At 37.4% G+C, this 26,487-nt stretch overlaps 1 protein-coding gene across 32 annotated transcripts in view; it reads left to right on the forward strand.

Moving 5' to 3' along the window:
* Window positions 1-26,487, forward strand: part of ANK2 (ankyrin 2) — a 370,609-nt gene that overhangs the window by 332,124 nt on the left and 11,998 nt on the right. For 30 of the 32 annotated variants that reach the window (XM_065633268.1, XM_065633277.1, XM_065633275.1 and 27 more), the window contains 9 exons: window positions 631-859; window positions 3,372-3,497; window positions 5,105-5,227; window positions 6,768-6,800; window positions 9,562-9,583; window positions 20,050-20,124; window positions 21,760-21,891; window positions 22,417-22,563; window positions 23,883-24,165. In XM_065633268.1, the coding sequence (XP_065489340.1) occupies window positions 631-859; window positions 3,372-3,497; window positions 5,105-5,227; window positions 6,768-6,800; window positions 9,562-9,583; window positions 20,050-20,124; window positions 21,760-21,891; window positions 22,417-22,563; window positions 23,883-24,165 (1,170 nt within the window). Of the gene's footprint in view, window positions 1-630; window positions 860-3,371; window positions 3,498-5,104; window positions 5,228-6,767; window positions 6,801-9,561; window positions 9,584-12,906; window positions 18,649-20,049; window positions 20,125-21,759; window positions 21,892-22,416; window positions 22,564-23,882; window positions 24,166-26,487 lie in introns of all 32 variants that reach the window. The other 2 variants (XM_065633297.1, XM_065633286.1) reach the window with 2 other exon arrangements.

Consider the following 26,487-nt stretch of genomic DNA (forward strand, 5'->3'; position numbering starts at 1 on the left):
GGAGTCTATTCAGATGAACAGAAAGCTTAGGCCAAAGCCAACTTTTGAATAGAAGAAAAAGCATTTTTTTGATACTATGATGAATTTCCAGAAATTCTTGATTTTGGTAAGCCATCAATAATTGTTTAAATATTATTAAAAATCTTATAAATTTAATATATGTATTTCATACACACAAAAATATGAAAAGTTTCATATGTTTAAATTTTCAGAGGAGGTGTATGAGGCTGCCACAGGACAAGTGAACTTCTTTAAAAGCCAGTCATGTACCTGAAAGCAAAAAAGCTTCTAGCTGAGTGAGATCTTATCAGAAAGGCAAACAATGGCCTGGAATTTGTGCAGCAGGAGACCCTGTGAAGGGTTTGCATCTGGTATTTAGGAGAGTTAAGTTCTGGTCCAAATGCTTTCCCTGTTGATTTTTCTTTGTGCTCCTAATACACAGGGGGTACCATGAGCATTCTTAGAATATTCTTCCCAAATGGTAACTAATTTTTTTATTTTATTCTGACTCGTCATATCCAATTAGTCTGGTTACCAGCTCATGCTGCCAAGATGGAAAGAAACAAAACCGAGATTTTTGTGCTTAAATCTTTCTGTGGTGATTACACAACTCTTCATTTTCTTTTACAGGTTTTGGTTGATAGACTGTCGACAGACACAAGAATCTGTTACTTTTGCTTCCCAAGTGTACAGAGAGATTATCTGTGTCCCCTACATGGCCAAATTTGTCGTGTTTGCCAAATCACATGATCCCATTGAAGCACGGTTAAGATGTTTTTGCATGACAGATGACAAGGTGGATAAAACTCTAGAACAACAAGAAAACTTTTCTGAAGTTGCCAGAAGCAGGGATGTAGAGGTACTGTACAGTTTTACCCTTTTTTTCTCATGTCTGGTTTTAAGCTAATATTTTCTGCCTTCTAACTGCCATAAGTACTGAAAGATAATAGTGCCAACATACAAATATTGTCAAGACGCAGTACCATGCATCATGATAAGCTGGAAACTTTGATTTTTGTGAGATGCAAGGGAAAACTAGCTGCTGGATATGAGTGATGAAATCCTGTTCTCAGTGGGCAGTTCTCAATCTCGTAGTCCACAAGGCTGGTGGAAAGGTTATCTATATTCAGCTGACTGCATTAGGGTCCTTTGGGTCAACCTACCGAGGTGGAAGGTAATTGTGAGCTTCACCCACAAGGGAATCCAATGAGCTGGTTATCAGAAGGTAGAAATGAACTCCTTGTCTGACTTGGGTATTACCAGTTTTTTGCTTTCTCCGTAGCATCATTGGCATTCAAATGCGAGCTCACATGTGTTCTCAGGGGGCAGTCCTCAGCAATTGAAAAAATAGGTCGCGGGAACCTTAAGCTCTTTTTAAGGAGATAGTAAACACAGGTGTGGGCTGGTTCAATCTGAGCTCTCTGTTATAGGACTAAGGCTTAGAAGAACTTATAAGACAAAACTGAACTGAAAGAATTTGGTTTCCCGAGTTTTGAAACTGGGTTTCCCAAAAGACCTGTTAAACAGTTGTACTTAGAAACTGCACTGATTTTATGCTAGGAAATCAGGTAATAAAATGAAGTTGGGAGTTACCATTTTACTCCAGCAGTTTCAGGTTCCTTGTCCTCCTTTTGTCCGGTGTCAGGGTCAGCGTTTCTTCATTCAGATTGAGAACTGGAGCAGCAACTGCCAACTAAGTATCATGAAATGTATTTGAGATGGATAGTTATGCAAGCAGGAGATGTTTCCCATGGCTCTTATTAAACAAAATGCAATAATTTGTAAGCATTTTGTATAACTTGGTTGGGGTTTAAGGTGCACAACAAGACCAAAGACTTAAGTCAGTGAGCCGAGAGATAACAGATAGGTGTTGTAAATTGACTTTTTCCTCGGCCTAAAACAAAGTTCTATGGACGCAGGCTAACCCTAAATTCAAAACGGGTACCTCATAGTAATTTAGTCATTTCTGTGGTGGTCCACAGTGATTCCTTTTTTTTGATTAGCTCTATAGCAAACTGCCAGGAGACACCTTGAATTTTTTAGTTACTGACTTACTCTTAGAGGAATGTCTGAGTAAAAAAGAGTTTTGAGGGTGTTGTTCTTTGAACTGTTGTGTTCCTCAGCTTGATACAAAGTGGGTGCTGTGAGAAAAGGGGAGATAGTCTTTGCCAAAAAAGGCAGGTAAATCTCAACTTCCAGTAACTCCATAAAATGCATATCACTAACCAGAAGGGCAGTCAACAGTAGTCACGCTTTGTCAGCATTTTTGCACACCAGGAAGTTAAACTAGCAAGTTTGATTAATGTTCTGCTCCACCAAAAAAAAAAAAAGAAAAAAATCATGTTGCTAAACAAGCAAAAGCTTTCCTATGTGGAATCCAGCAAACTGCTTGCTAAACGCAGTTTTTCTGGCTCCGTCAGCTTCCTCATAAGGGATGACAAATTGCAAGTGTTTTAAATTACATGCATGGTGTATTCTTCTGCTTAGTATGGTCTCTTTTCGGTGAGAAACCCACCTTTAAAAAAAAATTTATGCTCACTGTTCCTGAAGCTCTGACAGGCATTTCTTGTGCAGAGCAGCTAGATAAAATATGGGCTAATAAAACGGAATGCCAAGGCTGGATTTCTGGAATGTAAGGATGAAACATTAATATATTGGCAGTCTGAAGGGAACATCTCCAAAACTGGTAAGCTGAGAGGGGCCATAACAATAGCAATCCAAAGATGTAGGTAGTATCATTATATAGGGATTTCGGGGAGGCATCTACCTGAGGCTTGACTTTCAAAAGCTCTAGGCCTTTACAAATCAAGCTGAAATAATACCATCTACTATCTACACCCTGTTTGCCTGCTGCAGCAGACTGTTGCAAGTAGATTAAATGCATGAGTGATCCAATTTAGAAAGTTGTTGCATTGGTAAAAAGGTCCTCTGCAACTTCATGATATTCCCAGACTGGTTTATTATCCTGCCAGCCAAAACTAGGACTTTTGATTTGATTGCTGAAGAAAATATTTCTTTAACTGTCATCATGAGCCCAGGTTGGCAAAGTATGCTAAAATTAGAGCCAATAAAAAATCCAAATGATAATATAGATTGAGAATGTGCCTAGAGTCATGACACTGAATGCTTATTTCATCATTTATAATGTCATGCTATTGTTATTGAATTAACAATATATTACAACTGGAATTGAATAATCTGAAATGCTTCCACAGATTTTAGGTAACTGGAAGTAACAAAGCTTGTAAATGCTGACAAGTCCTAACAATTTAAGAAATGGATCAAAACTACTGTAGAATTATGCTTGAGAAGAAATCCTAACCACCTCACTGTGATTAATTGCTGCTTTGCTTCTTTTTCATTTCCAATAGGTATTAGAAGGAAAACCTATCTATGTTGACTGCTTTGGCAATTTGGTGCCACTAACGAAGAGTGGGCAACACCATATATTCAGTTTTTTTGCCTTCAAAGAAAACAGACTTCCTCTGTTTGTTAAGGTAATGTTATAATATGAGCTATGAATTATATTCTTATTTCTGTCTAATTCTTAATTTGCAAGAAACTTAGCAGACTGAAGAGCAGTTCCAAATTATTTTATGATAATGGGTTAAATGCTGACTTGAGTAGTCAAAATGACCATATGTATGGAAGTGGCTTCCTAAAATTTAGTAATTTTTTTCTTCAAATATATAATTATATGTGACTGTGTTGTGCTATATATGCATGTGTCCAGACCCCAAAATGGTACCTCCAGGAATCCTGTTCTCTACCTGATAATCTAAAGAGCTGATCAAGTTAGTCTTGTTCGCTTTTCTGTATCATGGTTTCATATATCGCAGGAAAAAAATGCGGAAACTGCAGAAAGTGTCAGCATTGTAGAATTGGCAGAAATCTATTAAAATATGATAATTGTAACCTGCGCTTGTAAATATGCATATGGCTGTAAAAATAGATATAACTCTTCTTCAACCAATCCTCCTTTCAGTGGCAACGCAAAACTTCCTTGGTGCTACAGTAAGAAAGTATGGGTCCATTTTGTTGTATGCTGCTGGATGACTTCTGAAGTCTCTTCCTCCTTTCCAGCAATATTTTGTAGGCTTGTTTTAATTTAGAACTTTATCTATGCCACTGCCTATCTTTGGCTTTGCATATTTTTCTCCATGATGGATTTTCCAAAATATTTTCAAAACCTTGTATCTTTGCATCTAGAGTATTTTCAGTCTGATAAAGTTAATACATATGTATCTAATTGTATCATTTTATCAGTTCAGACTAAGGTGATGCTTTCAGTTGTATTTCTTCTGTGGTATCTTATTTAATCCTCCTGACATTATTTACAAAAACTGAAACCAAAGTGCTTCCATTTGTTAATACTAACAACTATGAAAGAAATTTTTCTAAGATTCAGCACAAAATCTTGAAGTACGGCATGCTGTAGTACCTTTTGTAGATAGTAATGGTCGTGCCAATAAATATATTCCAGAAAATTTCTTCATTCTAAGAGTAGGATTATCGATACATTTGAGAAAACATTTTGCAAGAGAAGAAATTTTAAGTGTATCTTTCACTGTTTTCAGCCAAAAGAGCAGCCAAATGAACAAACACAATATTTAATACTATATTTTTCAGCAGGGAGTTATTTCTAACATCAACATAAATACGTATTCTTGCCATATGGGGAGGGAAATTTTCTAGCTCATTTCGTCACCTAATTCAGAATGAGTCTCTGTTATTACCATGAAGTTTGGGGACCATTTCAGTGAAAATTTGGTGCTATAAGTTTTCGTAGAAGCTTAATCACATTGGAATGTCTCTTTTCTTTTAAGACGGTGATTACAGTGTTAGGACTGCCTTCTGTAAATAAGGTTCTAATGTGTAAGTGTGTACATGCTTGTGTCTTCTCTGGCTTTGACACACAAATACGTGCATATGTACATTTACAAAAAAGCACGAAAAAAAAAGAGAGAGCACGTTCTTTTTGTCTACATGGACTTTTCCTCCCACGTCTAGCCTCTTTCTGCTAATCAGTTTTGAGTGACACAAGTAGATCATACAGCAAAATAGCAAAACAATAGATTAGACCTCTGTATGTTTGCTCTACCAGGTGCGAGATACCACTCAAGAACCCTGTGGACGATTATCATTCATGAAGGAGCCAAAATCTACAAGAGGCCTCGTTCATCAAGCCATATGTAATTTAAACATCACTTTACCTGTTTACACAAAGGTACTGTGAAATTATACTGATCTATAGTAATCAGGATTATAATATAAACAAGAAACAAGAAGGGCAAAATATTCTTAAAGCTTCGTAGTCAAGTATTTTAGAAAAGTAAAAATACCACCCAAGGGCTTTCAGTTTCTTGGGTTTGGTACTCTTAATGTCAGTGTTCAAAGATGTTATCGAATATTTTCTGAGGTCTCAGAAGAGATGACAGAAGGGACATGAAAATACAATTTGTACTACATAGCTCCCATGGTTTCATTTGGTGTTGCACAAGACCTATGCTAATTTTATTTTGTGTAGAAATTTTACCCAGATCCTCTTCAGGGATGAGACATATCTAGGACTCAATGAGTATCTCTAGGTTCATTTTTTATTTTGCCAAAGACTTCTCACCCGTCTAACTATGTCTTGTGACACCTCTCTGGAGATGAAGTAACTATTAATTCTTGTTTCACAAAGTTTAAAGGAAATGTCTGTAGATCATATGATGTTCTGCAGGTATGAAGTACACAAGGGCTGAAAACTATTTGTCAATTTTTCATTTGCCAATTTGAAAGTTAATGGGATTTGCAGTAATAGCATTTTTAGCTAACCAAATTGTTTATCTGTGGTGATAGTTGTAAAAATGTCACAGACTTGAGCTCTAAAATTTGGAAAATTTACAGCAGTGCCAAAAATATTTTCTTAGACTAGATTTTAATATTGCATTGACTTTTCTCACAGATTTTTCTTCCTATATCTGATAAACGCTTCCAGGAATCTATGAATATGTCAGAGCGTGTAAATGTTCTTTCTTCAGAATATTTTTATAACAGTTATTAATGTATCTGGGGAAGAAAATGGTCCAATATCAAGGGCAGAAAAAGGAAATTCTAGTATAAATTAATATTTATAAATAAGAAGCTTGAGACCAGTTAAATTCTCATAAACCATGGGAGTGCACTTGTTTTCTGTTTGGGTGAGATTAGATATTACGAAGCACTTGTTTCCTTGTGAAGAGTCAAGTTATTGCTATTCTGTGATGACGAGGATTTTTTATTCTCCTTGTCAGATTAGGAGCTGCATGCCTTTTAGTAATGTGTTAGTCTGTTTGACCAAAATCTTGCCCGTGGTGTTCAATTTTTCTAAGCATTTTTAGCAGATTATTTTTATTGTAGGGTTTTTGTATAATTTAAAAATAACACATCTCAACATATTTTCACTTTAAATGAGTAACTTTCTTAATTAAAGTATTTATTCATCCTTACTTATGGATGAAAAAGCACATATATATTTTAAGTTTTGGTACAATTAAAGATCACTAAAATTCTAACACCCAGAAGCAACTTTGCTTGGTTCTGTAGCCTTTTGTGTTTTAAACTGACAGTTTAGAGTTTTGCTGCTTTTTGAAATAAGAAATCAACTAAAGAAACTTACTGCATTTTCTTCTGTTAAATGTTGTCAGAAAATATTTTTTCCTACACTATTCAGAAAAAAAAATTTGCATTTTGCCTGCTCTGTTTTCCCTTTCTCTTTTTGCATGGCATTTTGGAACTGAAAGGAATCAGAATCAGATCAAGAACAAGAAGAAGAGGTAACGTTGCTCTAACAGCATGTTATTGCTTACGCATACTACTAAAATACAACTAACAGATATAGCTTGGAAGATCAAGTCTGTAGTGAAACAGGCATATGAATCATTAGTTCAGTGCTGCTAAAACAATGGAGAGGAGCGCATTTAAAAGGATCTTGCACAGGCTCACTTTTGGGATTTACTGAGTTTAACTTGCTGTACGTTAAAGTTTTACTGATTCAGATGCACTGATTTTGGAGGTATATAATAGTTCATCTTGTTTTCAAAACAGTTTCTTAATAATTTTAAAATTATTTTTTTCAAGAATAAGCCATACAAGTGTATTGCTTTAATTCGTGTTCTCTGCAGCACAAAAAAGGGGAAATGGGGTAGATTTTTCTGATTCTGAGCACCATCCTGCATCTTAAAAATAACTATTCAGAGCCAGTGGCTCATTGGCATAGTGTACTTTTATTGACCCCTAAGCACAGTCTGAATACGCTCCCTCTAGTTAGTGGTGGTGGGTGGGAGTATGGAGACAGAGGAACAGACCTAAATCCAACAATTACCTCCCATCAGCGAGTTCCCTGCTGTTGTGAGGAGTCTGTGGCCAGATTGCAACCAGATTGCAGCTGAAAGCACTACCTGTGTATCTGAAAGGGCTGAAAATCTTGTCCATTTTTACACCCAGTGGACTGGATCTTACAGATTTCTGGGTTGTATACTAACATCCAGTACAGAATCAGTGTTAATCCAGAAGTTACGAGAAAGTTTAGCCGAAGTTAAAGGTGTAGAGTTTTCATCTTTAGCATAAACTGAATTGCATCTTAGTGGAGGAATGTGGCCAACTCCCCTTACATTCCCAGCCCCAGTCTGGCAGTTGTAGATATTTCTGAAGGTCTGACCTCTACGTGAATGAGTAACAGTAGAAAAGCACCCCTACATTTTGATGATGTTCAGCTGTTGGAAACAAGTAAGAGTGCCAGCCCTGTGAGAATAGCCTGCTCCCCAACGATGGACATCTTTTCCATGCACTGCAAAACAGAGGTCAGAAGTTTTGTTGCATGGATTGCAGCTTCCTGTTATCATCACAAAAATATTTACCACTCCCGTTTCAGTGCTGAAATATAGGCACTGTCAAGTGAAAACATGGCTAAAGTTTTTAACCTAATTCCCACTATATTCATTCAGAAGTTAACATTTCTTGTCAGGTGATCATTCAATTTTATACAAAAAGCACAAAATTAATTCTTCTGGACTCTATAATGCTGTCTATGCACTCCCAGTAAAGTCCCCAAAAGTTGTTTCTAACAAATCTATGCTCTAGAAAAGCAATGTAAAAGATATTGGAAAATTATTTTTCCAAACATTGATGACTTCTTATGTTTATATGTAAGAAACTAAAGCACAAAAAGATAGGGTCACTGATGGCTAAAACCACCATCCATTTAAAATTATTTTTTGTTTACTTCATTCATTTTTCTGTTAATAAGATTAATTAGTGTGCTGACATAATTCCAGACTGATTTGGAGGAACTTAAAGTAAAGGGAATTAGAGTATCCCAGGGATCCTAGGTTACCATGCAGAGCAATCTGTGCATTAGAGGAATTCACACCGTATTGGATCTGTAATACACGCTGCTAAGTGTGAGGTTTAAAAATGTGACCCTAAAGGATTGCAAGGCATGTATGAACATGTAAGTGATTTACTTGTATTCATTTTGAGTTTATGGAAAAGCAAGAATTAGTAGCATCTTAACTGAGACAATACATTGCATTTATCCTTATAAAGAATACTTCTAAGCAAGTAAAACTTTTTCAACACTCACTAAAAACTATCTTGAGGGCTTTAACAAACACAGTATATTGAATCAACGCTGCTGCATAGCCGATTTTCATTCCTCAGAGTCATCCTACCACCACAAGTTCGTATAGGAAATTAAATGTTTACTGCTAATTCTGTCTTTGCATACTTTTGCATATCCAAGTTTACACAACAAATCTATCTTTTTGCTTGTGTGAACAAACAATTGTGCCAGCAGAACTGAAAAAAAAAAGTCAAACTACGAGGCAACTTCCAGCATTTGCTTCCTGAATTTTCATAGTCTGACTTGGCTTTTTATTTTGGATATAGCTTTTTCAATCTATACCCAAATACACTCTGAAAAAGTCAAGAAGATGCCCCCCGAGGGCTGTCACTGCTTCCATTTAGAGGTACCAATAGCTATTAGGAGCATCAAGTCTGGCCTTGGGCAGTAAGAAGTCTGTAGTAATCTCTGCACCTGATTTTCATCATCACAAAGCACAGAGGCAAAAATGCAAAGCATGATCTCAGAATGAATATGTACAATGAAACTCTGTACAAAGCAGGCTGGTTGCCTTCCAGATGGGACACATGCCTTCAGATGACAATATTGGACTCTTTTTTGCTTTAGATGAGAAGAAATAAATTAAGAACAATGCAACAACATACCCAGTAATGCAAAAGTCTGGGTCCTCCGTACCGCTAGTTACATTTAAAGAAAATACATTGCAACATTTAGCATCTACTATTTACTATAACTATAGCAGAGTAACCATTTTCCTTTCATTAGCAACACTACATAAATTAAGCCATGCTTTTACCACTATTTGAAATACATTCTTGGTTCCCTTTAAGTCAATGAATCTGCGTGTCTCCATACATCTAGTGGATTTGACTCAACCTGTAGTAGTTCCCTAGCAACTTTATATGTATTGATTATATTAGAACTTTTAAATTTTCCCCTTTTTTCTCTTCCAGGTTGATATGACTTCAGAAAAAAGTAAGATTTTTTTTTAATGTGGTATAATGCAGTTTGTATGAAAGATCGTTAAGACTAAAGATAAGCATGAAAGAGAGCTAAGCTTTAACTGCTATTGCTAATAACATCAATACTTTTAAAATGTAACAGAAACCAATTTAATACCAAAGCAGTTATTCAATTAAATACATTTTAATGTATAATTTAACAAGTAATACAGTTTAAAACAGTTCATCTAAGCATTTACTTTCCTTTGACATCCCTAGTGATTGATCCCGCTATTGCTATTTTGCTTGTATGAATGCTCATACCTCCATTTTTTGTTTTGTCCATTTGTTGATACATATTGTTGCCTCATATTTAGAGATAAATGACAGTATCATTTTTAATGAAAATGTAATTAATGCTGCAATATATTTCATTGAACTCATGAAATAACAAGCATGCAAAAAAGTGATACTGTCCAAAGTAATCAGGCTGTTTAACCCTCCTTCCCTCCCCTCCCTTTACTGTGGTGAAATATGACTAGAAATATGACTGTTAAGCTTGGTACAGCATAGATACCCTTTGTATATACAGAATCAGGGCATTATTAGAGACTGAGTGGTTCACAAGGCCAAAGATCTCCTTTAATGAAGATGCTAATCAAACAAATATATATTCAGTCTGAAGAGTATATCATTTAATAAGAACTGCTTTCCAATGCAGTGATTTCTTAAATCTGTTTAGGAAAAGAATGACTTCTGTCTTGTTTCCAGTTTAAAGTGCAATGCCTTGCCTTTTTTCTACATTTCGTTTTGAATGTTATTTATTCGTGATGTACTATTCTTGATGTACATGTTTTAATTGAAAAGACAACAGCACCATGATCCTGAAGATCAAATGGATGATCGTTCCCCTATATAACCTTTGTCTAAAGCAGAAATGCTTCATCAAGAGAATAAAAGACATCAGGGTTACAAAATCACTGATAACATGGTGGGAAATAATATTCACCATGTTTAACAACATTATTAGTAACAGATTTTTGCTCTAATTCATTATTATTTATATCAGGATGACAAATAATCAAGATGGAAAAAAGACACCGTAGTATAGCCAGCAGAATGGAATTTCTCTTGCCTCATGACTCACCTTGGCCATGGGAAATGGGAGGCGAATTCAGTGGAACAGTAAAACTTACAAGTGAAAAAAGGCTTGAATGCTCCCTCTGCCAAATAATTATTTACTCAATGTAGTACACCTACCCTACGGAAGGTGGATAAGATGCAGGTTTGGTGAGGTTGCTCAGCTGTGTCTGTCACAGACTCATCTAAATTCAACATGGTGTAGAGCTAGAATTTTTAGTGACTCTTACACTGGATGAATGAAAATACCAGTCACATAGCAATTTAGTTTTGCTACTTCTTCCTTTGGCTTAATGGAGAATTAGATTGAGAATTGTGTAGAACCGCTGCAAGGAGAGTGAGAGAGAGATGCCGTTCCCAGGAATCGTTTAATACATAATTCCTAAACAGGAACGAGACCAACAAGTCCCTCGTTAAAGACCCCTGAGATGGCTCACATCATGATATCCAAATTGCTGGAAAATATACTTACAACCAAGCAACTTCTTTTCCGGCAGTTAGTTCAGTACCCTTATACTTCTGCTAATGGTCTCCTTTAGTCTAAGTAACTTCTAAGTGCAATAAGGTAATATACAACTGACTGATTTTTTGGCCCAGTAGTGGTACTGTTCAGTAAGAATTAGGACTCACATGTGTATGTCCTTGGCTTGGGAATAATTATTTACATAAAAGGAAACGGATCTGTGAGACAATGCAGAAAAATCTCACCCATGTCACAATACTGCACTAGATAGCTCACGCTAAAACCTGCAGAACCGTAAGAACCAACTTTTCAGCACCAAAATAACCTCCAGCAATCTGGTTATAACTAATGTACAGCACAAACGTTTAGCATTCATTACATACGAGAGAATAGTGTAGCAAAGAGGATATTTTTACAAAGAAATACAGATAATTAAATATTGATTAGGTTCTCAGTATTTGAATTACTACTTGGACTTTTAGACTGGAGTTCAGAAATGTGTCAAGTTTTGTGTGATGTGCTACTTTTAAAAGCAAAATGTACAATTATAATTTCTAAGCATTGCATTTTGTTCATAACTTGCTTCAGTCCTTCCATGTTTCATTCTGTTCAATATACATTTTCTAGTAGTCCTTCCTGAAATTAAATATTCCAAGCAGGTAGTTATGGCATAGTGGGAATTACCTACGTTCAACTTACTATATATTGATTGCACAGATCAGAAAAATATTTCACCACAGTATGTTTTACAATATTTTCATGTATCTTTAATTTATATGATTAATTTTAAAGCTATCGTTTTTAACTGAAGCTACATACCCAGCAGCATTTGCAACACCTTTGCTTTGCATGGAAATAACTTGCCTTACATAAATTGTATGTATGTGTCTAGTGTGACTGTCTCTGATTTTTGGTTGCCATACATTACATTTTTTAAACTTTGAAATCACTTCTAAGTTCATTCACAGTTTTTTCTTATTACCTCTCTTTTCCCCTCTGTCTTCTCTTCCCTCAGTCAAATCATTAGTTGTCAATGAGGATGTTCCAAGGAAAGGACCATGCCTCTTAAAACAAAAGAATGTTTGTTTCATTGTTTAGGTGTGAAATCCCCTTAGATGAAATGCCGGTTTGCAGCTGATTCAGATCTCTACATATTTGATCATCTTTTAGATTACTGCAGAATTAGTTTTAACTTTTTATTTTGGTCATTAAGAAAAAAAAAAAAGTTAACCCAATGTTATTCTGACAGTTTGCTAACACTGGCTTTCTCTTAGAGGAAATCGACTTTCAATCAGTTCTAATGCTTTCCCCCTTTTTTCTTGTTTATTTTTATTTGAACATTGATCTGTAACATCTGAACAATCTTGAGATGCCTTTGTGTAACTTCACTGTGTTTCTTCTGTTTTTAATTTTAAATTTTATTGGTTCTTTTCTTTTTTTTTTTTTTAGTGGTGTCCTGATTTGGTTTGTTACAGCTTTGATAATGTATGTGTGGTTGTGCTATATTGATACAGTTAAGCAAGTTATTTCCTGCCATTTTCCTTTTCAGTTTGGTTGTTTTTTTTTTTTTTTTTTCCCTGTTAGCTTTGCTTTGCTCTTGTACCCTCAGATCTTGTGGATCCACCATTCCCGGCCCATTTTGTTGACCTTCCTACCACTGCAACCAAAGACTGTCATTTTCAGTCCTGATTACATTTTCCAATCTCTATTTTTGATTTCCATTTTACTTTCAATGTTTTTCATTCGCATCAAAGATGACGAGACAGAATCTACAGAAACATCTATCCTGAAAAGCCATCTGGTTAATGAAGTCCCTGTGCTAGCCAGTCCAGACCTGTTGTCTGAAGTTTCTGAGATGAAACAAGATTTGATCAAAATGACTGCCATCTTGACAACTGACCCTTCTGATAAATCAGGCTCCATTAAAGTGAAAGATCTTGGTAAACCCACTGAAGAAGAGCCAGGAGAGCCTTTTGAAATAGTTGAAAGAGTGAAAGAAGACTTAGAAAAAGTAAATGAAATTCTAAGAGGTGGTTCCTATACCAGAGAAGAACATGTTTTGCAGAAGTCCCTTTCCAGACAAGAATTTGTAGAGGAAGAGTGGGTCATTGTCAGTGATGATGAAATTGAAGAGGCCAGAAGAAACGCTCCTTTAGAAGTCACTGAACCTACCTGTGTAGAAGTCAGGTTAGACGAAGGGACAACAAAAATGGAGAAGCCAGACATGACAGGAATGGTAGATTACCTTACAGAGGATTTAAAAACATATGTCTCTCTTCATGAGGTACAGCCACAAGGCTTACAAGAAGACTTAGCAGAAGAGAGATTTGAAGCTGTAGTAATAAGCAGGGATTCTGAAAAAGAAGGACAAAAATCTCCAACAACTGAAACAGTAAGTCCACAGGAGGAACACAAGCCAGCCTTAGAAATGAAAAAGCCAGTTAGGACAAAATTAAGAGACAAGCAAAAACAAAAGGAAGGCAAGATGCACATCAGTGAAGAAAAACCAGGACTGACAAAGCCCACCTCAGATGTGTCACTAGGTGGAGAACCTGGCTTAACACCAACAGCTGCTCCTGAGGCTAAAGCTGTATCCCCTGTTATAGAGGAAACTCCTATTGGCTCAATAAAAGATAAAGTTAAAGCTCTTCAGAAACGAGTGGAAGATGAACAAAAAATACGGTCAAAACTACCTGTCAGAATTCAAACAAGAGAAGGCACTGCTGAAAAGGCTTCTAAAAAGCCAGTACAAGTCAAAAAACCAGTAGCACACAAAGCACAACCACCTGTTTCACCTTCTTCTAAGACAGAAAGACTTGAAGAGACCATGTCAGTTCGTGAACTGATGAAAGCCTTCCAGTCAGGTCAAGATCCATCCAAGAATATATCTGGACTGTTTGAGCACAAATCTGTCAAACAGAAGCAACAGGCCCCTGAGAAGGAAACAACCCGGAGAAAAACCATTTCTTCACAAAGTGAAACGAAGCAAGTATCAAGCCACAAGACAGACAAACAGAAGGACAAACAAAGCACGATATTAAAAGCAGAGAAAGAGCCACAATCAAAAAAAGGAAAGATGCAAATTTCTACTGTCAAAATTACAAAAAAACCTGTAGGTAAAGACCAGGTAAAAGAACAGAGTAGCAAAAAACCAGCTGAACCTCTTCCTCCAGTATGTGATGATGAAAGAGCCAAAGATACAGCAGTTGTGAAGGGCAGGACTTCTGATGACCAAGGAGATGCTGACTTCCAAATCAGCCCTGACAGAAAAACCTCAACAGACTTTTCTGATGTAATTAAAGAAGAACTGGAGGATAATGACAAATACCAACAGTTCCGACACCTTTCAGTGACAGAGGAGGGAGAGCTTAACCTGGAGCAAGTACTGACTAGTCCTTTCAGTGTTGCTTTCCCCACAGACTATGTGAAAGATGGATTCCTTCCTGCTCTTTCTCTGCAAAGTGCTGCTTTTGATGGGAGCTCAGAGAGCCTGAAACATGAAGGTGTGGCTGATTCTCCAGGTAGCCTGCTTGACGGAACCCCTCAGATCAGCTCTGAGGACAGTTATAAGCATGAGGGTCTGGCAGAGACTCCAGAGACAAGCCCTGAAAGCCTTTCGTTCTCACCGAAGAAAACCGATGTGCAAATTGAAGAAGCTAAAGGAGCAGCTAGAGCACACACAACAGCAGAAACATGTTCTCGGAAGGAACTCTCTCCAAAGGAAGATAAAAAAGGTATTACTGAAAAACAGCTAGATGCTGTTTCTGAGACTAGCATGTCTCATTCTGAGCATGTGTCGGAAGAGCTTGTACCTACAGCCTCTGAAGAAGAGGCTGATAAACTTAAAGAAAGTAGCTCAGCTTCCATTATGAAAGATATTAGCAGGGATAAAGAATCCAGAACCACTGCACATTTAACTAAGTCTTCTGAAACACATGACACAGCTTTAGAGAAAGAAAAAGATATAACCTGTGAACGCCGTGTTGTCGTTAGAAGTCCCCAGAAATTGGAACTTTCACTTGCTAGCCATGATAGTGAAAGCTTTAGCCCAGTTGCAGATGACTCTTTTGCTGTAAGTCATAAAGACTCACTGGAAGCAAGCCCAGTGCTAGAAGATAACTCATCACACAAAACGCCTGATTCTTTGGAGCCCAGTCCTATGAAAGAGTCTCCCTGCCGTGATTCTCTTGAAAGTAGCCCTGTAGAACAAACAGTGAAGGCTGGTATTTTGGGGCAGGGTCCTCTTCAGCCCATTCTTAGCAAAGGAGAAACCTACCCAGAGCTGGCATCGGTGCGTTCCAGGATTCTCCGTGACCCTGAGGGAAGTGCTGATGATGACAGTCTAGAGCAAACATCCCTCATGGAGAGTTCAGGGAAAAGTCCCCTTTCACCTGAAACTCCTAGTTCTGAAGAAATTAGCTATGAAATTACACCTAAGACAGCAGACTCACAGGCACTGTCAAACATACCAAAGTCAGCCATGATCCCTGAAGTCAATGAAGAAGCAGAGGATGATTCAGAAGGTGAACCAAAGAAGAGATTCACCCCAGAAGAGGAGATGTTTAAAATGGTGACCAAAATTAAAACATTTGATGAATTAGAACAAGAAGCAAAGCAGAAAAGAGATTACAAAAAGGATTGTAAGCAAGATGAATCTTCTGTAGATGCCGATTCAGAAGCTGCATGTGAAGCTGAAGAATTAGAGTCAACAGCTGTAAAAGAAACAGATATACCTACAGTGGTGACATCTGCAGCTGAATCTAGAAAAAGTTCTTCCTCTTCAGAAAGTGAGCCAGAATTGACTCAGCTGAAAAAAGAAGCTGACTCAGGCCTCTTAATGGAGCCTGTGATCCGAGTGCAGCCACCCTCACCATTACCATCCAGTATCGACTCCAGTTCTAGCCCTGACGAAGGTTTTCAACCCATTGATTCAAAACAGTGCTCTTCCAGGGTAGGCGCAGTTAAAGCAGAACAGGATGAGGCAACAGAAGATGACAAAGGCAGCTGTAAGGCTTCCACAAGAGAATCGGACACTTGTCATTCTGATGGTTGTGTATCAGGAGAAACTGGTGAATCAAAATGTGACAGTACAGATGACAGTGAGACAGTTAGTCCCAATGCCCCAGTGACACGATTTGGTGGTACTCTGTATCATTCCATTGGTGACAGTTCTCAAAAAGAAGTTCATGCTGAGTCTTCACTAACTCTACCACAATGCGATACTACTGAAAAAGATGTCAAAACCACTGCACTGTTACCACACACAGATCTCATTGCTACGGGAGCTGTGTCTGAGAAAGTAGGTGATCGTTCTTGTGGACACAGTACCACTGAGTACTCTGTACCACAAGATGGCAAACTGGCTGAAGATGATACCACTGACTGTTCTGCTTTGGGAAAAGCAGATACAGGTTTTGAAACATCTCAAAGAGGCATTTGTGCCGAGGAACCCTTAACAGAGTATTCATCCCTTACCACTGAAACAGTGGAACTTGAAAGTTGTGTAGCAGATGCTGCTGAAAGTAGTGCTCCTTACATAGTAAGCCCTTATGAAAATGTGTCCTCTGAACATTTCTTTACTGACTCTGAAAGTAAGGTAGGAGCTAGCAGAAGTCTGCTATCTAGGGAAAACTATTCTGTTGAAGAAGGAAGAGATCAGACTAGTGAAGCTTTACTTAGCAGAGACACAGGTAGTGAATATCACTCTTCAGAGGAAGTAGATAAGGAAACAGAGCCAAAACCAGAGGATGCGTTTCAGAAAACGTCACAGGGGTCTTCAGCATCAGATTGCACAAAATTTGCTGAATCTGCCTTTGAGGATATAAGAGATGAAACAGAGAAATTGATCAGTCAAGTTGTCATCACTAAAACTGATGTGGATTCTGACATGTGGAGTGAAATACGTGAAGATGATGAAGCTTTTGAAGCTCGGGTGAAAGAAGAGGAACAAAAGATATTCGGGTTGATGGTAGACAGGCGATCACAAGGCACAACACCTGATACAACACCAGCCAGAACACCCACTGAAGAAGGGACACCACTTAGTGAACAAAATCCTTTTCTTTTTCAGGAAGGGAAGTTGTTTGAAATGACTAGAAGTGGAGCCATTGACATGACCAAAAGGAACTATCCAGATGAAGGTTTTCACTTCTTCCAAATGGGGCAGCAGGCTCAGGAAGAAGTTTCTTTGTCTGAAGAAATGAAAGAAGCAGCAGAGGTGGTATCTTCTGAGCTGAAGAGCTCACCAGATCCATTTTCACCTTCAGAATTGGAGGACTCAGATATACAAGAAAAAGATACATTGAAATATTCACCCCCGGCATCTGAGTCTAGTGATAAATCAGAAGAAATGACAGCTGAAGGTGTCAGCATAGGCACCACAAAAGCAGATCTTAAATCCAGAATTCCGATTAAAATGGGTATTTCAGCTTCTTCAAAATCACCAAAGAAAGAAACTGCTGCCTCTGAAGCTGAGCCCTTCTGCAGAACAGAGACTGACACAGTTGATAGCAGTCAGGTGCCTTGCCCTATCTCTCCTGAGCAGTCTGTAGTAGAAGATGAATTAGATTTTTCCAAAGTCACTAGATTCGTTTCTTCTGAACGGGGTGATGAGTCCCCAGACTCTTCACCAGAAGAACAGAGATCTGTGATTGAAATCCCTACTGCTCTAATGGAGACAGTGCCTTCTTGTGAAAGCAAATCCAAAATTCCTGTACGGACGGCTGCTGCTTCATTGCAATCATTGCAACAATGGGAAAACGAGAGTCTTCCCACAGATGGCTTCCTAGACAGTTCACAGTTCGAAGGAAAAGATGACCAAGCAAAACCAAAGTCTAAAATTCCTGTCAAAACAGCTTTGCAAAAAGCTGAACAACAATATACACACACAGACACATCTGTCCGCAAGCTAGAGTCACCCAAAGCTCTTGACATGACAAGCAAACTACCTATGAAACAAGATAACCGAAGTAAATCTGAATCTGATAGCAGCATTCCCACGGACCCAAAGACTAAACGTTCAATCAAAGCTAGGAGTTATGCAGAGGCAGAAGCAGAGACCAGGGAGAGAGAGAGAGAGATGAAGCTTGAGCTAGACTCAGATGAGGCAACAACAGCAAGACCCAAGGTATTTTCATCACGGTTGCCAGTTAAAAGCAGAAGCACTACAGCCTCCCGCAGTGCTTACAGTCCCACAAAAGAAAGCAAGGATCATTTTTTTGACCTTTACAAAAACTCCATAGAATTCTTTGAAGAAATTAGTGATGAAGCTTCTAAATTAGTGGAAAGACTCACGCAGTCAGAGAGAGAACAAGAATTAGTTTCAGATGATGAAAGCAGTAGCGCCCTAGAAGTTTCAGTTATTGAAAATGTGCCCTCCAGTGAGACCCAGCAGTCAGTTCCTGAAGACATCTTTGACACCAGACCCATTTGGGATGAGTCTGTAGAGACTCAGATTGAACGTATCCCTGATGAAAATGTCCATGACCATACTGAAGGTATTTGACAACAACTGGGATTCCCTGTGCGACGCATGTCATGAATTAAACTTTTTGTTGTTTTATTTTGTTTGTTTGTTTGTTTTCTTTGGTGTGCGTGTGTATGTATGTATACACGTGTAATGCGTGTGGTATTTTCTTTTAAGCTTTTGGTGGTTGTTGTGCATTTTTTTCCCCTGTGAGTTGTGTTTGTTTTTTGTGTCGTGTCTGTGTTTTTCTTGTCTATGAAAAAAATCTCAAGATTGCAAACCATGAATGCTTGTGGGAAGTGTTACCTTAAGAAATTAAAACACTTCTAAAACTATGTATTGTCTTACCATCAAACTATCGCTCAGGTCATGTACATTTTGGCTTTTGGCTTTCCCTGGCCCTATTCTTAGCTATTAATTTTTACTAAAAATCAAAGATTTGGGCGTTGATTGAAACTGAGACAGGCAAATCCATTTTCTTTTGAGTTGTTACACAAAGAAATCTGCAGAAGTTTTAAACAATTAAGTTTTTCACATTCCTTTTTTTTGACCATCTGCGGCCCCCAAAAATGCTGTGTCACTAGTAACTTCAGTACAAGTTTTCTCACCTACTTGTCTACTACTTCTGAGTAGCTATGATGGAAATCCAGTAGCTAAATTGAAACATGCAAATATCATTAACCTTAAGCAATTTTCTGAATCTCAGATATTGCAATCCATGTGTGTATTCAGGGAAAACCAAAACTCAAATTCTGCCATCCTCAGATTAGCTTTGGGGATGGGAGGAATAGTCAGTCTCACTGTTACTGATGTAAGTGAAGACTGGCAAGTGAACATCTGATTTTCCCTTGCCTTCATTGTAAGTATTTTATATCACTCCCTAGTTGAACTAGTCAAAGGCACTTAAATTAACAATATCGCAAATAGAAACAATAATACGAAGTGCAGTATGGACTGTTTGAACAAACTTTCCTTACTACAGAAAGAACATAATTACAAGCACCAGTCTAGATGAATTTTTCAACCTTGGCATTGACTAAGAAGGTGTGGAAAACTATGGCTCTTGACTTAAACTCTTCAATTTAATGTTAGAATGAAGTTTTACAATAAAATTCTTGGCCCAAATAGGCACAGTGGGACTTCAGTTCTTGTTTAGATTTTCACGTGAACACCTGATTTTGAAATGGAAAAGGCAAATGGTCCTATGCTTTTTGGAAAAACAAACAAGCAAGCAATCAGGCTTTTTTTTTTTTTTTTTTTTTTTAAAAAAACCTGGTGATTTACAATCCTCACTTTATTTGTAACAGCCTCCCTACATTTAGATTACAGCAGTTAGAAAAAAAAAAAAGCACTTTCCCTTCTTGGCCTGTATCACCTATGAAAATGGTTCTTAAGTTGAAAAAGGCAACTTGTGGCTCTCTTTGACCTTTAGATCAACAGGATGATCAGGAAAGGACAGAGGAAAGGCTGGCCCATATTGCTGATCATCTTGGATTCAGCTGGACAGGTAAAATGCATGTTGTCTACTCTAGAGAGAAAGGAGGGGAGCATTCCTCACTGTTTTCCTGTTTCTTTCAAATGATTTCCTGATTATCTGAAGATGTTTTATAGAAATATTTCAGTAGCTGTCTTCTAGTATCTATCCCTAGCACAGTACCACACTCCTGAAAATACACAAGATTCTAGGAGTTAAAGAAGAGTTGCATTTCAGAGAAAAAATGTTAGCTCCTTGATAATGAAGATTGTGCTCTATGCTGTTTTTATAAGCATCTTCAGAGTACATACAAAATATCACTGATACTTTTGCTTAATGTTACTCATCTCTTCCTTTCCTGTCCTCTATTTCAACCTATAGAGAAGACTGGGAGCATATATAACTCATTCCAACATGGATTATCTTGAAATCAGTAGAACTTGGACCTGTGCAATATAACAGATTAAGAATCTGCTGAAAATTTTATATGAATGAATAGACAGTTCAGAAAACAAAACTAGAAAAAAATGGGTGCTCAAAGTAGACATTAATGTTTCATAGCATTTTAGAGAGGGCAGGCTACTGTACCTGCATAAATATTCCTGTCTTAGATTATAGTAAAGATTACTGTGTCAAATGTTACTTTGGGGGATAAACTAGTAGTTGTTTTTTATTCAAACTTATTTGTCTACGTAGGATTTTAATCTAATGTGTAGTTACTGTATATTTGTTGAAATTTACAGTTGCACCAGTTCACAAGCCAGCCTGGAAATAAAAACTTATCTTGGGCTTTGGGGGTTAGGGTTCCCTCTACCTTGTTAAAACATGACACCCTCAACACCCTCTAAAATCATGTTCATGCCATTATAGCGATAATGACAATGGAACAGAGTATGAATCCTTCTTTGTGAAAGAAGCAGAAATCTGTACACCAGCAATACCAGTAGGAGTCTCATATTTTCTCCATGGCTTTATCTCATTTGATGACCTGCTTCAAGAGCTGCATCTTAGTTGGTGACGGCAAGAAAGCCGTTCCTCCTTCAGGGCACAATAAAGATGTTACAGCCTATTAAACGATTTCTCTTTTCCAGACTGCAGTCTATACTATATCAGAAAGACATCAGTTATTCTTAGTTTCACATCTTTGGTTTTCAGCTGTGATTCATGGGCATTTACTTTTCTGTAAATGAAAAAAGTCCAGGGGTGTGGTAGTATTGTGCTTTAATCTAGCCCTATGAAATGCCGTTACTTAAAATGAATTATTTTACTAGATTTTGATCAAAGTTTCTGAAATATTAAACATTTCAGAGGATTGAATTTGCTGAGCATGCTACTCGGTAGCTAGAAATATTTGTATCTGCTCACGTATTATTTCTGCAACTGCACTCTATTCGATAGCTTGTCACTGCTAAATTTTGTCAGTAGTGTTGTGCCTCTGAGAACTAGGAATGGTAGACACAAAAAAATAGCAGCTCGCACAGAACCATCACTTCTAGGCATAACGCATTTCTGTCTTTGTCATGAAGTTATTGTTTAACAATGTCTCTAAATATAACACGAGGTACATAGAAGCAAAGATAATTTGGTTTCAGAAAAGTTTGTAATCCACTTTGCTGTGGAGAAGGAGAAAAAAAAAGACATCTTTACAGACATGGATTTCTTTTTCAGAGCTAGCAAGAGAACTGGATTTCACAGAGGAGCAAATTCACCAGATCCGAATTGAAAATCCTAATTCACTTCAAGACCAGAGCCACGCGCTTCTCAAATACTGGCTTGAAAGGGATGGGAAACATGCAACAGGTTTGTTTCCAGTTATAGTATTTGTGACTGTCTCCAATTTACTAGTTAAGGCAACAGATGTATGTTATAATCACAAAAAGAAAATTAAGGTAAAAATTAGGCTATAGTAAGAATATCCATAGGTTGTACTTCAATTTTTTTTAAGCTTCTCTGTATAACATGGCATATCATAGAATCCTCAGAGAAAATAGTTTAATCTTGTTCATTTAGAGAGCAAGACAGAACATCTTACAGCAAAGTAAGGGTGGAAGAACACTGGGGCCTCTTTTTCCTAAACCAAAAAACCAAAAAATATTTGGGGAAACCAATTGGTTAAAGGAAAAAAACAATAGTAGTGGTAATTTCATAGGCAGCCCTTCAGTTAATTTTAGATTTTACATAGCAGTGCATCTAAATGCATCTGTATTTTATGCAGGATATTTTATTGCTCATTATCCTATATATGTCCCCTTCATATGGAAAATAGAAGGGAGAGGGCATGGGAAATCATTAACTCAGCAACATGGTGTTGTTCTAATGCCACAGATACAAATCTTACCCAATGTCTTACAAAAATCAACCGAATGGATATTGTTCACCTAATGGAGACGAGCGGCATAGACTCCATGCAGGTCCACGGCACTCGCACATACGCAGAAATTGAACAAACAATAGGACTGGACCACAGTGAAGGTAAATGCCTCCTGATCCAGACTGTCCAGGTTATCTAAGCACTAGCTTCTGCTCTGAAATGTTTGAGTGTGATAATCTGTTAGCTCTCATGACACAGCACTAGAATCTAATTTTGAAGACACGGACAATACAGATGAATGCAAGCATGACATCGCATGAGTCACTACTTCACCAGGTACAAGATCTCTGCATTAGCTGATTCTTTTAAAGCAAATGAAGGAAAGTTGTCAGAAACTACTGCAAATACTTACACCCAGTTTATTGGGGGTTTTTTGCTTATACAAGTACTCTCATAAAAGTTAAGAAGGTTGCATTACCATTTGACCACAATTTGTAAAAGGAAAACTACTCCATGCTTTAGAAAAGCCTTTGGATTCAAGTATCCAGGATATTTGTAATTCTGCTGTTTGTAATTCTACCGTTGGATTTCTTAAATTTGAAAGTCCAGTAGATTAGATCAATGGCTGTAAACTTAAGAAACACCTCCAAATTATATGAAATAAAATTCTCTTTTCTGGAAGCGATACTTTTACATCCTTAACTAAGTATTGAACTAGTAGCTTGATAAAATGTCCCAGCTTTAAGATAATGTAGAAATAGAAGGTTGTTTGCTATAATTAGCATTTTAATATCACAACTGATTAGTTTAAGAATGTTAACCTCCATGTTCTGCATAAGTAGTTATGTTTTCCTCCAAGCTATTCTTCAGAGTTCAGTAGGTTCCTAGTGAATGTGGCCAGTAAGGAAAACAAAAGCTCAAGCTTGTGACTTGTAGCCTGTACAACAGAAATGCATATGTTATTTTACATTTTTTGCAGAATGAGAACCCTCACTTTGAGATTAGGGGTAGGGGGCAGGTGGATTTGTTTATATGCTTTGAAGCACTTAATTTAGCTCGTTCTTTCCTAGCCCAGCATTAATTTCTCTGTCCATACTTGTGTAGTTATTTTTCCCGTAAGCAGATAAATAATGGATGGGGGAGGGGGGGAAGTCACTTAAACCTGTCCTAGTCTGCTGGAAAAAACTGTCGTGAAACTTCTTTCATAATTCAAAGATTTCAAGATTAATTACTGTAGGTAAGTTTCTGAGTAAATTTTATTTTGCCTGTTACTGTCAAGAATTATTTTTTGGCGTACTAGTGGTAATCCAGTGTTCCTTTGCTTGCGTAGAGAGGTTACATCCTCTTCCACTCAAGATTTCTAAAAGTTTCAGGTAGTGTGTTCCATCCAGGATTTTTAAGTGCACATGGAGAATGGAAAGGACTTCCTGCATTCTAGTAAGACTTGTAATGATATTTGTCATCTCTCTCTTTTTTAAAGGGTTTTCTGCACTGCCAGAAGAACTGTACAGTTCAAGACATAAGCAAGAAGAACAACACAGAATATCTAAAGACAGTGACTCAACTGAACACCCTCCTATTGTCTCTGAGGAAGACGTGTCTGTCAGTTATTCTCCTTTTCAGGACAGTACTCCCAGGAGTGAGGCAGAAGTATCAATGCCTGAGCTCCTGAGACAAGCACATAAGGAACAAGTAGAAGCTGAATTCTCAGGGAAACCCCAAGATGTGCCAGAAAAAACATCTGCTTCACAACATGAATATTTGTGAGTGTCAAAAGACCTGAACAAAACCTATATGGAACAGATTATCTCTTTGTGTAATAAGAGGATTTTACAGTTTTCTTTGAAACATTCGAGCTCACTAGAATTTTCCTCCAATTGTGCACACCAGTTCATTAGCTCCTTCTGCAGGTAATTAAAACTTTTTAATCCACGTGGAGGGAGCCTTCAGGATTGGGAGAGAAACTTTGTTTCTCACTGTGACCCGAAAGCAATAATCTAGTCTAGTACATATGAAAGAAAAAGGATAACGTAAAGATGGGGGTTTTTTGCAAACTGTGTATATTTTTCATATGTTAGCAAGTAATGTTAAACTTAATGGAATTAACACTAGAGGGACCTATCTTCAACTTCAGGATAGCTTTTTCAATTGAGGCAAAAATTTTCCAACTTAATCATTACTTACAAAACTCATAACCACACACAGATGATCTTTCGAGGTCCCTTCCAATCCCTAACATTCTGTGATTCTGTGATTAGCAACTAGATCTTAAAATGTAAATTTCAGATGATCAAAAAACAGAAACAGAGTTTTATACAGACAAGGCAAAGTACTTCAGGGAACAACACATGATAAAGTATAGATTTAGAAGACCTGCATTAGCAAAGCTTTGAATTCTGATTTGGGGCTGTCAGTGGGGTTGGTTTCATTTATTTGCAAAGGAACTTGAAAAGGGTCAAGTTTCTTTCTTCCCACCATCTCTGATCATGTGCCCATACCAAGAACTCCATGCAGAGTTGATTCAGGTATCCATAGGCTAGCAAAATATCAGGGATCCCCTTCCTAAGAAGTGATTTTCCTGAGCGCGATTAGCTTTGATGCAGAGACGCAGCTCTGAACAGTCAAAGTGAAGTTGAGTCTGGCAAATGGTCTTTCGGGGGGAATCTTTTGCTCAGGAGGGGCTTTACGCCCAGGAGAGAGTGAGACAGAAAACAGCATCTAAGGTAGAGGACTTATGTTCCACTGATAGGCAAAAAACACCTATACTTCCAAAGGATTTGCATGAGAAAATGAATGTTTTTGAGGAATAGAGAATACATTTGAGACAATATTGCCAATATTAAATGAAAGAGTAGTCATGACAGGGGAGTATCACTATACTTCATATATAATTTGAACTAGGAGGAAAATTGGGCTGGATTTACATAGCTGATAAGGAACAGATACTAAGAGGAATTATACAATAATAAGTATAGCCTGCTGAGTGGGGGGAAAAAAAAAAAAGCTGGATCAAGACTGTTCAACTTTATACTACAATGAAATGTTTTGGGCAATAGTTGGGGGGAGCACAACAAATTGTCAAACCCCGAGTTGTGCCAGGAAGAAAACAAACATATACAGGCAAGTTAATGTACTCATGTTGTTATTACTGTTATCTACTCAGGGGACTGGTTACAGAGAAGGGAATCTGGACTCCTATTATTAAAATTTAATGATTTCCCCAGTTAATTTTTAGGATGAGGGAGGAAAAAAAAAAAAAAAAAATCAAGCGTGTAGATGCCAGCTCTAAAGCATCTCAGAAGTTTCAGAAGTAAGAGGTTTCATTTTTGCAGGCTCACTATTTTTCAGGCTGTAATTTCTCTGTTTTTCAGGCTGTAATTCCACCAGTTTTGACAGAGTTGATTTTTTTATTCTCTTTACTGATATACACGAAAAGAGAAAAGTCAACCTCAGAAAAAGATTCTAGGCAATGAAGTGGGTAATATTTTCACAATTAGTATAAATCAGAAGTGACCTTTTTTAAGCTACTTACCTGATAAAACTCAGTTAGATGAAAGTTGGCTTAATAGCCACATGCAAGAAAAAAATATTGCATGTATATGTGCTTTAAAGTATGTATTACTTTATGTAACATAAGTAATAATACATTTAAATAACTTGTGGCAGCAATTAAATCACAGCAATGCTCAACAGTGAAAATAACATTATAAACAAAGTAAGATTCCCTACTAAATATCTGCTTAGTAAGGCTCCAGCATTTGACATAAATGTTGATCTCTCCTCACCTGCAGCTGCATACCATGCAATTAATGTAATATTTACCTGACATCTATCTGCAGTGATCCAGTCTCTGTCTGCTCCCACCTCCCCACCCCTCCAAAAAAAAAAAAAAAAAGGTAATATGTAGATTGGTGAGGGCACAGTTGACAGCCAAGCTCACACAAATATTTTACAAAGACCAGATTTTGCAGAATTGTGTGTAATGTCTGGACATCCATTTGGAGATTTTCTTACGTCAGGAAGATAAGAGGGATTCCTAGCCTGATTGCTCTGTAGTTACTGTCAAGGAGTATCAGTTGTTTCTA

The sequence above is a fragment of the Caloenas nicobarica genome, chromosome 4 (genome assembly GCF_036013445.1).
Source record: "Caloenas nicobarica isolate bCalNic1 chromosome 4, bCalNic1.hap1, whole genome shotgun sequence".
NCBI classification, from domain to species: domain Eukaryota; kingdom Metazoa; phylum Chordata; class Aves; order Columbiformes; family Columbidae; genus Caloenas; species Caloenas nicobarica.